We start from the raw sequence: 17,324 nt of genomic DNA on the forward strand, positions 1-17,324 counted from the left end.
TTGATTCTAGTTACCTAAATAACGCCTCTATATCAGAGCCGCTACTTTTGGCGGCACCAAAACCGCAAACTCTCATCTCAATCACCATCTTCCCCCTCCTTTCACATCTCCTCATTCAACTCTTACATACACATTCATACATACATATGCAATAAAACGACCAAACCCCCATGCTTTGTTTTCCCTCTGTTCTTCCATAATCCCAGTTCCTTTTTCCTTTCAGTTCTGATCGATGAACAGAGACTTAAACACTTCGTTTTCCAGTTCTAATCTCTTATGCCAAGAAACCCAACAAGAGCAAGAAGCTTGTTTTTCTGAAACAGCAAAAGAATCCCATCATTACAAATCACCATGTTCAGACAATGAAGACGATGATGAATACATTGAGAACTTGGTTCAAAGAGAAACAACTACCGATGATCTATTCACCACTAAAACTTGGCTGAAATCTGCTCGTTTTGATGCTATTCAATGGATTTTCAATGTTCGTTTTCTCTTTCTTTTTTTTATAATCTCTATTTACATCTTTTTCATCTATTGTTTTTTTTTTCTCCAATAAATCTTTACTGTTTTTTTGTTTGTTTTGTTTTGGATTCAGACAAGAGAAACCTTCGGATTCCAAGTTCATACAGCGTATTTATCTGTTACTTACTTTGATCGGTTCATTGCAACAAGATCCATTGATGTAAGGGTTTTTTTTTTCCTCTGAAATAAATTTAGGGGACTAGAATTGAATTTTAAGTTTTTATAGGGGTTAAAAGAAAATTTACTATTATATGTTTATATTTTTATAATTTTTGTGGGACCTTAAAAGAAATTTGACCTTTTTTGGACTAAGCCCTGTGCCCTTTGGAGGTGAAGCTCAGCGAGGCAAAGAGAGCTTGGCCCCTTAGTTAAATAAGAAAAATATCACTTTTAGTCTTCCGAAAATGAAAAATTTTATTTTTGGTCCCTCCTGTTGAGAATGCTCCTCCTAAAATATAATAATTCATTTAAGATTTTTTTAACACTAATTTTTTTTGCTTTGACACCAAATTTTATAATCCAAAATTTTTAGAAATTTTCATTAGCACCTTGAAATTTTTGAAAAAATTAATTAAATCCCCTAAAATTTTTGAAAATGCTAATTAAGCCTTTTCAAAAATTTTCAAAAAATCCAATTAAACCCTCAAAACTTTTAAAAGTTTCAATTAAACCCCCAAGAACTTTTAATTAAACCCTTAAAACTTAATCCCAATACGTTTGTTACAGGAAGGGAAGATGTGGGCTATTCCATTGTTGTCAATTGCATGTTTATCATTAGCAGCCAAAATGGAAGAACCCAAAGTACCATTTTTATCAGAGTTTCATACAAAAGATTATCAATTCGAAAACAAAGTGATTCAAAGGATGGAATTAATGGTGCTCACCACATTGGGATGGAAGATGAGTTCTGCAACACCTTTCTGCTATTTGCATTACTTCATCAGAAAATTTCATGGTGAATTTGAGACTAAAGGACTAATTTGCAAAGCTATTGAATTTATTATAGCTATCATCAAAGGTAATTAAAAAATTTTAAAAAAATGATTTTTGAATGAAACTATGAACTGGAAATTTGGGTTTTTAATTCATAGGATTTAATGTTTTTTTTTTTTTATGTAGAAATGAGTTTGGTGGATTGTAGACCGTCGATTATTGCTGCAGCTGCAGTGTTAGCTGCTTTGAACGGTGGATTAACAAGGAAAGCAATGGAGGACAAGATTGGTTGCATTTCATTGTGGGGATCTTTACAAAGTGTGAGTTTTTTCCGTTTAATTATAGTTTTAGTCCCTCTACTATGTTAAAAATTTATATTTGATTCATCTATTTTTTTTAATACAATACAATCTCAAACTTACACGCGCACACATTACACTACCATACAGACGAACCTATAAATTGAACCCTAATCTCAATCAAAGGTGAACTCCCTTTTAGCCAATGGACCTACTTCTTGAGTTCAATTCATCTAGTTTAATTTGGCATAGTTTAGTCTTATATACTTTTATAACATTAGTCTTGGAATCTAACAACTTTTTTCATTTAGTCCCTAAACTTTTTTTGATCCACATCAGTCTCGTAGCTCAAGCAAATTTTCCCAATTTTATCATTGAACTTGGATTTGATGTTATGCCATATCATCATTTGAAAAATTTTAAAAAATATATAAGATCTAAAAAAAAACTAAAAATACATTTAAAAATATAAAGAAGTTATAAAAAAACTATTTTCTCATAAAATTTTTAAGTAATAATTTGATACAATCTCAAAGAAACACGACATCATAAGTTAATGGAATCGAAGTTCAAGGATCAAATTGAAAAAAAAACTATCAAATTCCGGGATGAATGTGGACAACAAAAAGGTTTAAAAATTAATATAAGAAAAATTATCAAATTCAAGAATTAAATATTTTTTTTATCCCATAATGTTATTAATAGTAACATATTCACGAAAAATCCCCTTCATCACTTTAAAGGCAACAATTAACTATTTTCAGAGTGTTAACATTATTAAATGTTAATACTTCAAACGTGACGATTAACATTATTATCAAATTAGACATGATAATAAAGTTATAAAAGTATGATTCAAAATATTTCAAATTAAAATCCTAAATTTCATCATAAGAGAGGGACTAAAATCACAATTAATCCTTTGTCTCAAAGGCTAACAGATCTTTGTGCAACTTTTAAGTATATATACTAATATGAATCTTTTTTATATTGGATGGAACAGGAACATATATTTTCATGCTATAATATGGTGGTGGAAATAGAGATGAGAAAATGTAAGACCCCAAAGTTTGCAATTTCCCCAAAATATTGGTCAGTTGATAATGTAATTGGTGAAGTTTTTTGTTCAGATGTCAGTGATGGAGGAGGTGGTGGTGACATTAAGAGGAAACTTACATTCAATCACTCCTCTGATCAAAATAGCCTGTCAAAGAAAATATGTCGGCCATAATGGAAATTGGGTAGTTTTTTTTTTTAGTGATAAGATTTAGGGTTTGTACAATTAGATTGATTTGTTTCAATTAGATTTTCCATATCATGATTTGGTGTCCTTTTTAGTGTGTGTTTGGGAAATTACCAATTTCCAATTACAAAAAAAGTAAAATATAAATATATAGGATAGTTTTAGGAGGTGATTATTGTTTTTTTCTTTAAATAAGATTTTGAGTTAGAATCTTGTGAATGGATAAAGCGGTGTTAGAAAAAATTTGTGTTTTATTTTGAACTGTAATCTGATTCAATTTCGGTATTTAATTGACTGGATGTTGAAAGACTGATTTGTTTGTATTTTATAATATATACTTTTTTTAATACAATACTTAAAATTGTCTATAGTCCCTCCCTAGTCTTTAAATAAGAGGATAATGCGCTTTAGTGTACTCAAACTCACGTTCTCTTACACTGACAATAATGACAATGCCAATCGAGTTAAGACTTAATCAACTTTTATATTTTCTTAATCACATTGTTAAGAAAAAAATAAATGATTACATATATATTATATTATATTTCACTTGTAATATTCAACCCTACTTTAAAAAAAACATTATAAAGTTTAAATGGGGATTGGATTTGCTTGGAAAACTGCAAATGCAGGGGTGAATTTGAATAGACGGGAATTAATTCGTATAATTTTATAAGAGTTAAAATATAATTTTATTGTTTTAATAATTTTTATTTTTATTATATTTGAGAGTTAAAATATAATTTTACCATTTAATAATTTAAAATTTCATAAGTTTTAAAGGATCAAAACTTAAAATTTCAATTTTGGGGAGATCGAGCAAAGGGGTTATAAATATGGGATTCGAATTAAGATCTATTAAATGTCATTTTTCGCCACAGTGCTAAATTAGGACACAAAAATAAAAAATAAACTTTATTTTCTTGAAGTTGCAAAGAAGGTGAGGTCTTATTATAACGGGATATTGTGGGATTCTTTTTAAATCAATGACTATAGTTAAAATATAGAAATCAGAATACTGCAACCATTTGATCAAGCCATATCAAAAAATTAAGAAATTGTGTCGGTGACCTGAAACTCATTAAATCAATTAGTAGAATACATCGTTTTTCTCCGAAAAATCAATTTCTTTCCTTCATTTAATGTCTAATGTTGAAACACATTGAATTGATTAAAAAAATAAATTCACGTTTTTCGATACAAATATTATGTGACATAATCCACAATGGATTAATATTTTAAAAAAAAAGATCCCTATATATTTAGATGTTTAAATAGTTTAATTTTGAAGCAATCTTTAGAAATGATAAATGTATTTGAGAGATCCTTCTATTATAGGGATTTGATCAAATTAGCTTCTCTACTATTAAATGGATCGATTTAAATAAAATTAGCATCTACTGTATAAAAAAATATCATAAACTATTTAATAGAGCTAATATTTTTTGAAATTTTTACAGTTATGTAAATAATATCTGTTCTTTGGAATTTAATTGCAATTGAAAAAAAACTCGAACCATTTTTTATACGATAAATATTAATTTTATGCGGATTTTTGATTTTTTTTAATAATATAAAGACTAAATTTAACCCAATTAAACGCAGAGGAATCATAGGGCATTACCCTTCAGAAACATTCTTTTATGGGGATTGAATTGGGGGTGTCAGAGGCTCCACACTTGAACAGTGCTCCACATGCATTCATGGGGTTCTTAGGATTTATTCAGTCTGGCATTATTAAGTATTTGTATTTTAGTTTCCATTAATTACTATGTAATATGACCTCTGAACATATACCTGCAGGCTGCAATTTAAAGTGAGATCATATTTGCCTGCCATTGCCACTGAATTATTTAACTTTAGGACTGTACATGTTTTTTTATTTTTGTTCCTAATGTCTCTCTCTCATCCCAACAATTGCCATGCTGTCTAAGGTCTAGTTTAAGAAGGTATTTTAAAAGTATTTTTTTTGGGAAAAAAACATTTTTTAGGAGAAGTTAAAATTTTTAGTTTTTGAAAAAAAAAGTAATTTTGAGTCAATTTTTAACTTGAGAGAAGCATTTTTTCTCTCAAAAAAACAGATTGTTAAAGAGTGTTTTTGTCTCAAAAGTGTTTCTTAGAAGCAATGCTAAACAGACCCTAAATAAAATCAATGGTCTTCTCAAAAAGAAGGAAAAGTTGTTTGTTTAAATTATAAATTTAAGAGTTTTGTTGATACAATGTTGAGATTACGTGGTTTATAGTGATCTATTCAATCGTTGGAAAGTCATAAATCGTTACGAGTGATTGAAGTTTGTAAAATTTTAATCGAAATTTTTGTAGGAAGAGTTTAGATTATATTTTGCCTCATCTATTTAAAAAATGAGTAAAGTAGTCTTTGTATAGTGTATCAAAGAGCAAATTGATTCGCTCTATTAAAATTTTCACCCATTTGTACGGTTAAAAACTGGTGTAGCTGATAGAATAAGAGGACAGTGACACGTGGCGTGCCACGTGTACCTTATGTTGATGTATAATGACAAGTTTTTAACAATAGAAATGGATAAAATTTTTAACAGAATGATTAATTTACTTTTTGATCTAAGGTATAGGAACTAATTTACCTATTTTATGAGTAGAGGGGGGCAAAATTCAATTCGGTTCCTAATATAATAGCCTACATGGTATTTTTACCTTTGAAGTTTAGGTTCTTAGGAGAGTTGACGGAGGAAGAAAAAATTTGTTGTGCAAAGAGAGAGAGAGAGAGAGAGAGAGAGAGAGAGTCCTTGTTTTTTTGCTCTTTGTCAGTTTTAAAATGGGTGCCTTTGTTCATGCCCCTAACATAATATGCCTACTTGATATTAGTCCTCTACTCCCTAGAATCCAATCGACCTATTGATGTCATGTCCTCGTAGGTATGTATTGTCATGTTAAGACAATAGATAAATGTGATGTTCTTCGATACAGAAATTCTAGCAGCAAGTAGTCCGCTCCACTGCACTGAATTAAATCTAGTGGAGTAGAAGACTTCTTTTCACAACTTTTTACTCTATACTTTAAAGGCATAATTGCAAAAAAAAAACCCTCAACGTTTGGGGGCTTTTGGTTTTGTGCCATTGGCCTTTTTTTTATTGACATCCTCAACATTATGATTTTTCCATAAATTAACTCAATTTTAACGGTAAACATGAGTTGACAATTAGTCGAACGCCGGTCAACGAAATAAGCCTATGTGACGTTATAGATGACATCATCTTTTTCTTTTTCATTTTGTTTCCATCTTCTTTCTTCTTCTCCCTTCCTCTCTTTCCCTGCTATTACAGTAAAAAAATAAAATTTGTAGTTCCCTTTCAATTTCAACTCAACCATTTAACACCTCACTCTTCCACAAGCTTCACTTACACCGGGATTCAACACCACTTTGTGTAACACCCCTAACTCATATCCATCGCCAGAATAGGGTTATAGGGCATTACCGGAGTTTACAAATTAATTTACAAACATTTCATTATTTCATCAAGTATTCATATTTATAACCAATCAAAATCAAAATATTAATGAGCTAACGTTGGCTAATTTAACTTATTCATGCCATTATAACCAGAATCAAATCATCCAAAATTACTGATAAAACCAATGGATAGTGTGATATATCTCCAACAAGCTTCCAATCCAATCGAGCTTCCGATAATCATTTCAATGCATCTAATAATTATACATATTACCAATAATAATTCAATTCCAATAATAAAATACATATTTATATAATATTCATCACCAAATAACATTCACTTTAATTAAAATTATACAAAATATAGTTCATACGAACTTACCAGGCTAAATTGCAGAAATACCAAAATTTAGGGACATTTTGGTAATTTTCTATTTTCATCAAATATTCACCCAATCTTGATCTAAATTAATATTTCATTCAATTTATTAATTTAAATAATAAAACAATTCATTTCATGAAATTTGGTCACTTTTTGACATTTTTGCAAATTTACCCTTAAAGTTTCATATTTGTTCAATTTAGTCCCTAAACTTAAAACATGTAAATTAGCTATTTTTAAAATAATCTCATATTAGCTGAATATTCACATATATTTTTTCTCCTCCTCTCCATTCCACATCCTTGGTATATACATAATACCACTATTTACTTATTTACTCATAACAAGCTGTTCACTTAAGTCATGGTCACTAAATTAATTATATCTTAATCTACAGAACTCTGAATTGAGATCCACTAATTTTATCTGCAACTAGACTCACATATATTCCTACCACAAAATTTTTAGATTTTTGGTTCAGCCAATAAATACAGTTTATTTTTTAAAGTCATCCATGTTCTGATGTCTTATAGTTTTGACTCTTATTCACTAAAAATTAATTATCTTCTCGTACGGAATTCAGATGATGTTACCTTTTATTTATATTGAAATAGACTCATTAAGGGTTTAAAAATATAAATTTAAGCCCCTAATTTGTTTTCTCCAATTTTTTATGATTTTCCAAAGTCAGAATAGGGGAACCCGAATTCATTCTGACCTTGTCTCACAAAATTTATTATATCTCATAATTTCCAATTTCATTGATTACACTGTTTCTTCTATGAGAAACTAGACTCAATAAAATTTAATTTCATATGTTTTTTTCATCCTCTAATTCAATTTCCATGATTTATGGTGATTTTTCAAATTTAACCTACTGTTTCTGTCCAAAACTGTTTCAGTGACAAAATGTTAATTACTAAATTTATAACACCCTTATTCCCTTTCTCTATAGTATTTCCCATCACTTTCTCTTATTTTTCTTCACTAACATATCAAGAATATAGAACCTTATACAATAAAACCCTACATTAATATCAATTTCATACTTTTTCAATAATATCAAACTCAAAAATATATTGAAATCTTGATGTTCTTACCTTGCTCTATTGGTTTCAATCTTTAACTTGATTTTCTCTCTCCTCTAGCCTCTATTTCTTGAATCTAACTTGATATTCTAGCTCCCCTTAGTCTTCTTATCAATTTTCTCTCTTGGTGGCTATGGAAATTTCTTTGAATTCTAAGTGAAAATGGTGAATTTTTGGTGTGATGATCAAATTGTAAAGAAAGAAAAACTTTCTTTCTTTCTCTCTTCTTCTCAAATTGATGCATGGAAAAATAGTGGGATGATGGCTTTTTTTTTCTTTCTTTCCACATATATATACTAAATAAAATAATAAAATATCATTAAAAAATCAAATAAAATATTATAAACTAATACTTATTTATTTATCTAAAATATCTCCAACATCATCATTGCCTTCTAGATTTCTCTCTCCTTCTAATTGACCATTTTGCCCTTCATGATCTTTTAAAATTCCATCCTTGAGTCATCACTCAATTTGGTAAAATTATGATTTAGTCCCTCATAATTCTTCACTTATTCAATTTGGTCCTAATTCATCCATTTTCCTTAGTTTCTAGATCATTTCACCCTTAAAATATTTTCACAATTAATCCTTCAACTTTTTCATATTTAACCCCTCAAATTTTAAATATTTACTCTTGGGCAACAAAACTTTTCTCACTTTTGGGAATTAGTCCTTTCTTGCATTAATATGTCATAATAGACTTCCCAATGTTAACATAAATCAAAATTTTGCTTTTTGTCACTTTATTTCCTTATTTTACTATATCAAGTATACCTACTTTCTTACTGTAGTAATTTTCGGGATATTACATTTTTCTCCCCCTTAAAATAAATTTTGTCCTCGAAATTTCCTTGTTCTGTTTTGATCATGAACTTCATCATTTCTATATTCTTTCAGTTATCATTTTCTATCCATTCTTATCATTAACATATCAATATACTGTTTTCTTCATGCTGAGGATACAGCTCAAACACACAATCTTTCAACATTCTTTTAGCATGTAAACCAAAAATCCTTTAAACCATATTAGTTCAAGGAAACAAATATTCTGATTGAACTCATTAAATTTAATCAAATTTACTTGAGGAAAAATTCCATCATATAAATTTTAAGTTCATGCTCTCATTATTTTTTTACTTTTGCTTATGACAATTCCTTACACGAAAATCAGAAAAGTCCAGATACCAAAATCACCACATTTCAGCTCTGAAATTTCATCGTAGCAAAACAATACACTTTTTAAATATGCATGCAAAACAGAATAATAACTGGTCATAAACCAACCAAACCAACAGGGTTTTCGTCTAACATCATAATTAGCTAACATTCTCATAACATAAGAACTCCATTAGAAACTGAACAATTATACACATATCTCTGAGGATAAAAGAATATATAGAATATCCAGAATATCCAGAAAAGATCATCGTGTTCATTTTGATTGTAATCGTCACACACAGGCATCTTTACCACTTAATTATCATTTCTCTGACTAATTTTGTTATCACGAACCTCACATTATTCCATTCACTAAAAAAATCAATTCAGAAGAACTTCCAGTAAATACATACGTTCTTTAGGTATCATACCTGAATATTTTGTCTCATCAAATTTAACTTCTTATTTAATCGTGACATTACATAATCCATATAATCTTTAAAATAATCTAATATTTCTTTTAAAACTGAGCTCATTTGTTACACTATACTTAACTCTGTTTGCATTACTAATTATTTGACCATTGAACTCTCTTTAGTTCACATTTATGAGCTTATTCAACATGATTCTCGTAAAAATTTTGTCAAAAAGTAATACTGATAAGGGGGTGATGGTGAGGTCGTAAAGCCTCTAACTTACTCTCACAAATACCTATATATATGACTTAGCAGTCATCATCAATGTAATACCATTATAATCACATAGTTCATTCCAAGCAAATTAACACATCTATTTATTATGAGTGTTTTCTGTCACCCACAATTTCACACAATGGATTTACTTACTCGAGCTCTATATTAATATCTAATTAAATTCCAATACTTTGCTTCCATTTTACTTACCAACATTTGTCAAATTAGAGAACGTCTTACGGAATTGAATACTTCGTTTTCTCGATGCCATAGACCAACTATGGTCTTACATGGAATCACATATCACACCGATGTCATATCCCAGATATGGTCTTACACAGTAGCACATATCACACTGATGCCATATCCCAGATATGATCTTACACGGAAATCACATATCACATATTGCCATGGTCCAACCATGGTCTTTTTCGTCAATTTGTCTTTTATCACTGAACGAAAGTACTCAACCCTGCGTTCTACTCAATTTGATCTTCCAATTCAATTTTCATGTTATTATAATGTTTATATTTCAATAATAAAGACATAAAACAAAACATCATATTATTTCTAATTTAACAGTTAAACATAAGATTCTAGCATATAAATATACTGATTACACTTATTCAAGCAAGCATACATAAACTGTACTTATTGGCTAAACCAAAAATTCTGAAAATTTTTTGGTAAGAAGATATGTGAGTCTAGTTTCAAATAAAATTAACGGATCTCAATTCGGAGTTCTGTAGCTTAAGATATAATTAATTTAGTGACCATGACTCAAGTGAACAGCTTGTTATGAGTAAATAAGTAAATAGTGGTATTATGTATATACCAAGGATGTGGAATGGAGAGGAGGAGGAAAAATATATGTGAATATTCAGCTAATATGAGATTATTTTAAAAATAGCTAATTTACATGTTTTAAGTTTAGGGACTAAATTGAATAAATGTGAAACTTTAAGGGTAAATTTATAAAAATGTCAAAAAGTGACCAAATTTCATGAAATGAATTGTTTTATTATTTAAATTAATAAATTGAATAAAATATTAATTTAGATCAAGATTGGGTGAAATTTTGAGGAAACTAGAAAATTACCAGAATGTCCCTAAATTTTGGTATTTCTGCAATTTAGCCTGGTAAGTTTGTATGAACTATATTTTGTATAATTTTAATTAAAGTGAATGTTATTTTGTGATGAATATTATATAAATATGTATTTTATTATTGGAATTGAATTATTATTGGTAATATGTATAATTATTAGATGCATTGAAATGATTATCGGAAGCTCGATTGGATTGGAAGCTTGTCGGAGATATATCACACTATCAATTTTTTTTCATACGTTTACAGTTAAAATTAGGTTGATTTCTAAAAAAATTATAATGTTGGAGGTGTCAATAAAAAAAAGGTTAATGACACAAAACCAAAAACCTCCAAATATTAAGTTTTTTCTTTTTATTTGCAAGTATGCCTACTTTAAATTTTCCATTCTTCATAAGAGACATATAATATAGATGATAAAAATTGAACAAAATTCATATAAAATCTATACTACTATATATAAAAGGAAGGCCCTAAGGGCTTTCCTTATTTGACACGTGTTTTTTACATTATTAATAATAATGGCTAAATTGTATAAAAATGTTCAATTTTTAATTTTGGTCCTTATGTTATGCTCAAATTTGTGATTTAATATTTATACTTTAATTTTTTATATAATTTGGTACCTCAACATTTATAATACCATTAGTTACTTTAAATATTTTATTTTAATTAAAATGTTGACATAAACTTAAAAAATCGTTAGCATCATTAAAATTTTTATCAAATTCAAGTCTAACAATATCATTTTTTTCACATGATTATCGAGTAAGTACCTTTTAAAATTTTTTAATGTCACACCAACAAATTTAACAGAAGAATTTTAACAATGTTAACAATCGGCCCGTATGCACTTTTTTTTTATCAAAAAGGTTAAATTTTAGTTTTGATCTCTTTAATATGTCTAAATTTAAGATTTAATCTCCACAATTTAATTTTTAGCATCAACTGGTTCCTATATTTTTATAATGTTATTAATTAGTCTAAATAGTTAATATCGTTAACTTTTCGGTTAAAACATTACATGGTTATATATAATTTGAATACCCTAAGAGTCCTAGAGACTAACACGTGGTTTCTTTTAGGTTTGCACCAGTCTTACCCCTTTTTTTTTAGTTTTAGAAAAAAAATTATTAATTTTTAAATTTGGTCCGTCTATTATGCCTAAATTTGAGATTTAACTGCTACGCTTTAATTTTTAATATAATTTGGTTCCTGTATTTTTATAATATTATTAATTAGTCTAAATAGTTAATATCATTAATTTTTCGATTAAAATATTACGTAGTTATATATAATTTGAATCCCTAAAGGACTTAAAGATAGATAAGTAGCTTTTTATTTCTTTTAGGTTTGCCTTGCTCTTCTTCTTCTTCTTTGACATTATAAGATAATAATCAAACTTCACTTTTTAATGGATAAATTAGCCTCTGTCCATTAAATCAAAGAGCAAATTGGTTCACCTATTAAAAGTTCCATCTATTTTTAATATTAAAAATTGGTCCATGTAAGCATAAGGGATACGTGGCACACCATGTATCACTCTTTGGTTATTCCATCAACCACACTAATTTTTAACGGTACAAATGAATGAAATTTTAATAGAAAAGACCGATTTATATTTTGACATGACATATAAAGAGTGATTTACCCATTTTTTTAAGTAGAGGAAGCAAAATACAATTTGACTAATTGTACATTTAACCATTTCTATATTCATTCTTTCACGTTATTTTCATTTCCATATATATATTTGCATGTTCATATCTATATCTATATATCGAGTCTCTTGATACAGTGACAAGAAATAGAATGGCATATATTCATGTCAATGAAGACAAAACTTAGAGATAGGCTAAAATTTGCAAAGCCAAAACAGGGTGCATAAATTTCGATTACTAGAAAGCGTGAAAACAAAATACTTACATGCCTTACATGTCAATTAGAAAATGAAATTAACTAGAGTTTAACAACCTAGAGCTTCACCTATAAACAAAAGAATTTCAATCCACAAAATGTTTCAAAATGTTTGTTTTTATGGTGATCCTTAGTCCCGAAATCTCTATTTATGATCCGATAGCAATCACTCGTCGTAAATAAAGCAGAGAAAACTTTCTTGCTATTCACTCGGAAGACAGCATTGTGAGTATAGTGGCTCATACAGGTATCGTCTTCAAGGCAGCAGCGACCGGCATGCCTAAGAATCCTATGAACACGCTTACGAACCATTGCAAGCAAGTGAGAGGAGTTGTACTAGCAAAAGTGCCCAAGAATTCGATGATGATGACTTGGAACACGGCAGTGCAACCAAGGACGGCGACAAAGACGTAGTTATTTAATATGCCTTTGAAAACGTTGATTTCCTCCATGTTACGTGAGCTGATCTCGTTGAAAACCTGCGGAAAATTACGGAGCATTGTTTTGTAAGGTAAATTCATGGAAATGACAATGTATGCCTTTCCAGCAGTATCAAGATGCTCGTAATAAAAGGTTACCTGACAGAAGACGAATGAGTTGAAAATAATTGTGTTCAATGTCAGGTCGGAATCGGGACCCTCGAGACTGAACATTCCTTTTCCTTTCACCTGAAGGTACCATATAACCATAAACTGATAAAAGGATTGTCCTAATATATTCCTCCACATCACATTACTGATAAAGTTTCCTTTCTTTCCAACCGGTGCACGCTTCATTAGTTCATCAGTTGGAGGCTCAGTTGCAAGCGCAAGTGCTCCCAGTGTATCCATAATCATATTGACCCACAATAGCTGAACGGCGGTAAGAGGAGCAGTCCCTGCAGAACGATTTGGTGCAAAAAGGCATAAGCAAATATGACCAACATTATATCCATTTGCAAAAAAAGCTAGAACATAAGTTTAAAATAGATGTAAACGAAATTTATCGCTTTCATACCTGTCAAACATGCTGAGGAGAAGTTAACGATCAATGCGACAATGTTGACTGTCAGTTGAAACTGTACAAATTTTTGAATGTTTATGTATACCGAACGACCCCATTTGGCTACTGTCACAATTGTTGAGAAATTGTCATCTAGAATTATGACATCGGCACTCTCCTTGGCCACCTGAAATCGAGAAATCTCGATACAGTTAATTTCAGGCATTTGTTCGTATACTCAGGTAAAATATTTTACTAGCATGTAGAAAGGACTATCATTACTACAACACTCTAGTATCAGGTGCATGAAAGGTGGTAGTATTCTTTCATGATTAAGCGGCATATATTGTATCAAAACTCGAGCTAAAATATCATTTATAGTAATAAAATTAATGCAAACATGCATAAGCATAACTATCCGACTCATTCCCATGCCATTGATCAGTGCAAGATGCATGCACAATACGAAGATATTGATTGCATCAAATACCTCGGTTCCAGAAATGCCCATTGCTAGTCCAATATCTGCTTCATGCAGGGCAGGAGCATCGTTTGTTCCATCACCGGTCACAGCAATGACTTCATCGATACTTCGCAATTGCCTTACAAGAGTATGCTTGTCCATAGGAGAAGAACGAGCCATCACCTGCAAAAGAGATGAAAATCGAGGTATGAGTTAGATGAATTATCCTTGTTTAAAAGTAACTAACTGGGTGAATTTCGAATCAAAGAATAAAAATGCGGTGAGGTACCTGAATCTTAGGAATTAAAGCAAGCATTTCCTCCTGACTCTTCTCTCTGAAATCCGGACCTTCAATGGCTATGCCATCATCTGTAAGAATTCCACATTCCCTGGCTATAGCCTTTGCAGTGTTTATGTTGTCTCCTGTAACCATTCGTACAGTAATCCCAGCAGAACGACAAATTGCAACAGATTCTTTGACACCAGGGCGAACAGGATCTTTAATACCCACAATTCCTATACAAGTATAGCCAGAAAGTGGAATGGCATTGTCAGGGGAGAAATCATTTTCCAACTCCATATATGCAAGACACAAGGTTCGAAGAGCCTCGTTAGCGAACTGATTAATTGTAGCGTTGAGGTGGTTAATGGATTCTACATCCAGGGGAACAACTTCCCCATTGGAATTAATCACCTTATCACATCCAGCCAAAACTATCTCTGAAGCACCTTTAGTGTGTGCACGTAGCCCTCCTTCAGGAAGTTCCAGGATGACTCCCATTCGTTTCTTTGTCGAGTTGAATGGCTCAACCTTAACAAGTTTTGACGCTAGCCGTTCTGCTCGGGAATCTCCACCTAGAGATAAGCCAAACTCTAACAAAGCAGTCTCTGTTGGTGTTCCCAATATCTCACGTTTTCCATCTTTGTTAATAACAATTTCACCCCCAGTGTTGGTAAAAATCGATTGTAGCAGAAGTTTCACAGCAGATTCTGGGATCTCAGAGCAGAGAGAAGCTTTATTGTTGTTACCTACTTCCCTGACATCCATGCAAATGCATGATTTCACGACTGTCATGTGATTAGTGGTTAATGTCCCGGTTTTGTCGCTACAAATATTTGTTGCTGACCCCATAGTCTCACAAGCTGCAAGGTGTCGAACTAGTGCTTTATCATTCATCATCTTCTTCATGGCAAAAGCAAGGCTCAGAGTTACCGCCAATGGTAGACCCTCAGGGACTGCAACAACAACAATTGTAACAGCAACAGCAAAGAACTCCAGCAGTTTCAACGCCTCATCGCCGGACCAACTCCAAATTGTCCCTTCTTGCAGTTTACTCATAAACAGTCCTTGTACCATTACAGCAAACGTCACTACAGCGAAAAACAGGCCTACCTTCCCAATAATGGTTGCTACTCCATTCAATTTCACCTGCAATGGGGTCTCATCATCTCCCCCTTCACTAAGTGTTGCCATTAATTTACCCCATTGTGTTCTCATCCCAACAGAAGTAACCATCATCTTACATGATCCATCTTGAAGCTTAGTACCGGATAGCATAAAAGGATTGTCAGCATTCACCATGACCGGCTCACTCTCCCCTGTTAAACTCGACCCATCGATTAGCACAGAAAACCCCGAGACAAAAAGACCGTCAGCAGGGACTTGGTCACCAATATTGAGATGTACAATATCACCAGGAAGCAAATCATATATAGACATTTTCTGCCTACATGCATTTCTTGTTACCTGAATGGTGATTTTCTTTTTCTCCTTGTCCAAATCCTTGAACTGTAATGATTGGCGATAATCACTAGTCGCCGTGACAAACACGACCAACAAGATACTTGCGACAATCCCAAGTCCATCATGAGCTCCCTTTGGCCATCCTTCCATTGCTATCCCAACTATCAATGACACCAAAGCGCACACACCAAGGATCATAAGAGTCATATCTTGAAGAGCTTCCCAAACAAATACCAAGAATCCCTTAGCTTCAGCCTCAGCAAACTTATTGATTCCATACACCTCTTGTCTTTTATTCAACAGAACGGAATCGGAACTTAGCCCATCGGTGGTCGAAGTGGAGAGCTTTTCAGCTATACCATCCACTCCACCATGAATCTTTAGTTTCTTTACATCCTGACCTTCCACAATGGATCCTAACTCCTCAGCACAAAGTTCAAAACCAGCAGCTTTGACTTCTTCAGGAACAACATAATCACTTTCACTTGGTTTTACACCTGAAAAAAGAAAAGAAATTCAATTAAGTTTAAAGGCTGCTTTCAATTAAATAAAATAGAATACAACAACAACAAACTTGATTTTACTGCAAAATTCTCACCTGAGATAAATTGAAGAGCAGCTTTAGAAACCAGTACTGCAATTCTCAACTTTTCCTGCAATGTTACAAATAAAAAATATTAACTCTACATTTCAATTTTTCAACCGCGTAACCAATTAATAAAGCTAAAAATTGTAAAAAAAAATCAGATTAATTTTTTAGAAAATAGAATCATATTTCGACACTACAAAAAGGAAAGTATTAGAGTTATAAGACCTACTATTTAATGATAGTAATTAAAATAAAAATTATATATTAGAAGTTAGAACATGATATTTCAGCTAATTTTTTCTAAAGATCAAACATAATTAGCAATTTACTAATTTTAGAACATGATATTTACAGCAGTATGATCTTAAATCAGAAACTAGATTTAAAAATTTTTGAAAAAAATTCAACGCACATGATTGGATCGTCGCATAGCGGCGGCTTCGTAGCGTTTGGACAGGTTGGCGGTGAATCGGAACCGGCGTTTCGGATTCTTGACGAAACCGACAACTTTCCTCCATTTTTCCAACGCTTCCTCAGACGAGTGTTTTGGCTTCAGATCAAAGCTTTCATTCCAAAAAGTTTCCATCACTTTGCCTTTTTTTTTTCAGTGCGTTTCAAATCGCTATCGTTCCTAAAACTTCTTCATCTGCTCCATTGAGATATATAATGAGAAGAAAACTACGAAGAACGAAGAAGTGTTCAACCGAGTAAAAGGAAATTCCGAGTCAAAAAAGGAATCCTGCATACACCAATAACGCGGAAGTTTCAG

The 17,324-nt window shown here is 31.3% G+C and overlaps 2 protein-coding genes across 3 annotated transcripts; one reads left to right on the forward strand and one right to left on the reverse strand.

The window, feature by feature from the left end:
- On the forward strand, nucleotides 1–3,354 carry LOC121215295 (cyclin-D5-1). Of its 2 annotated transcripts, XM_041089597.1 has the most exons (6): nucleotides 1–484; nucleotides 599–685; nucleotides 1,252–1,543; nucleotides 1,645–1,778; nucleotides 2,761–2,812; nucleotides 2,888–3,354. In XM_041089597.1, exons 1-6 carry the CDS (start codon nucleotides 233–235, stop codon nucleotides 2,986–2,988), a joined length of 918 nt encoding a protein of 305 aa, XP_040945531.1. In that variant the 5' UTR covers nucleotides 1–232; the 3' UTR covers nucleotides 2,989–3,354. The 2 variants fall into 2 exon arrangements, with proteins under 2 accessions (XP_040945531.1, XP_040945530.1); XM_041089596.1 differs by having other exon boundaries at nucleotides 2,761–3,354.
- A 9,368-nt stretch (nucleotides 3,355–12,722) lies between these two features.
- On the reverse strand, nucleotides 12,723–17,324 carry LOC107932567 (calcium-transporting ATPase 2, plasma membrane-type). Its single transcript, XM_016864609.2, has 7 exons — nucleotides 16,968–17,324; nucleotides 16,565–16,619; nucleotides 14,512–16,463; nucleotides 14,250–14,405; nucleotides 13,775–13,946; nucleotides 13,357–13,655; nucleotides 12,723–13,257 (listed from the first exon to the last, which is right to left on the reverse strand). Exons 1-7 carry the CDS (start codon nucleotides 17,139–17,141, stop codon nucleotides 13,018–13,020), a joined length of 3,048 nt encoding a protein of 1,015 aa, XP_016720098.1. The 5' UTR covers nucleotides 17,142–17,324; the 3' UTR covers nucleotides 12,723–13,017.

The sequence above is a fragment of the Gossypium hirsutum genome, chromosome D03 (assembly GCF_007990345.1).
Source record: "Gossypium hirsutum isolate 1008001.06 chromosome D03, Gossypium_hirsutum_v2.1, whole genome shotgun sequence".
NCBI lineage: Eukaryota > Viridiplantae > Streptophyta > Magnoliopsida > Malvales > Malvaceae > Gossypium > Gossypium hirsutum.

Bases quoted from the DNA above. Each gene is read 5' to 3' on its own strand.
- LOC107932567 (XM_016864609.2), bottom strand. From the start codon at position 17,141: ATGGAAACTTTTTGGAATGAAAGCTTTGATCTGAAGCCAAAACACTCG. The intron at 16,464-16,564 runs GTGAGAATTTTG...TTCTTTTTTCAG, and splicing joins TGCTCTTCAATTTATCTCAG to GTGTAAAACCAAGTGAAAGT. The intron at 13,947-14,249 runs GTATTTGATGCA...TCTCGATTTCAG, and splicing joins TGGGCATTTCTGGAACCGAG to GTGGCCAAGGAGAGTGCCGA.
- LOC121215295 (XM_041089596.1), top strand. From the start codon at position 233: ATGAACAGAGACTTAAACACTTCGTTTTCCAGTTCTAATCTCTTATGC. The intron at 485-598 runs GTTCGTTTTCTC...TTTTGGATTCAG, and splicing joins CTATTCAATGGATTTTCAAT to ACAAGAGAAACCTTCGGATT. The intron at 686-1,251 runs GTAAGGGTTTTT...CGTTTGTTACAG, and splicing joins TTGCAACAAGATCCATTGAT to GAAGGGAAGATGTGGGCTAT.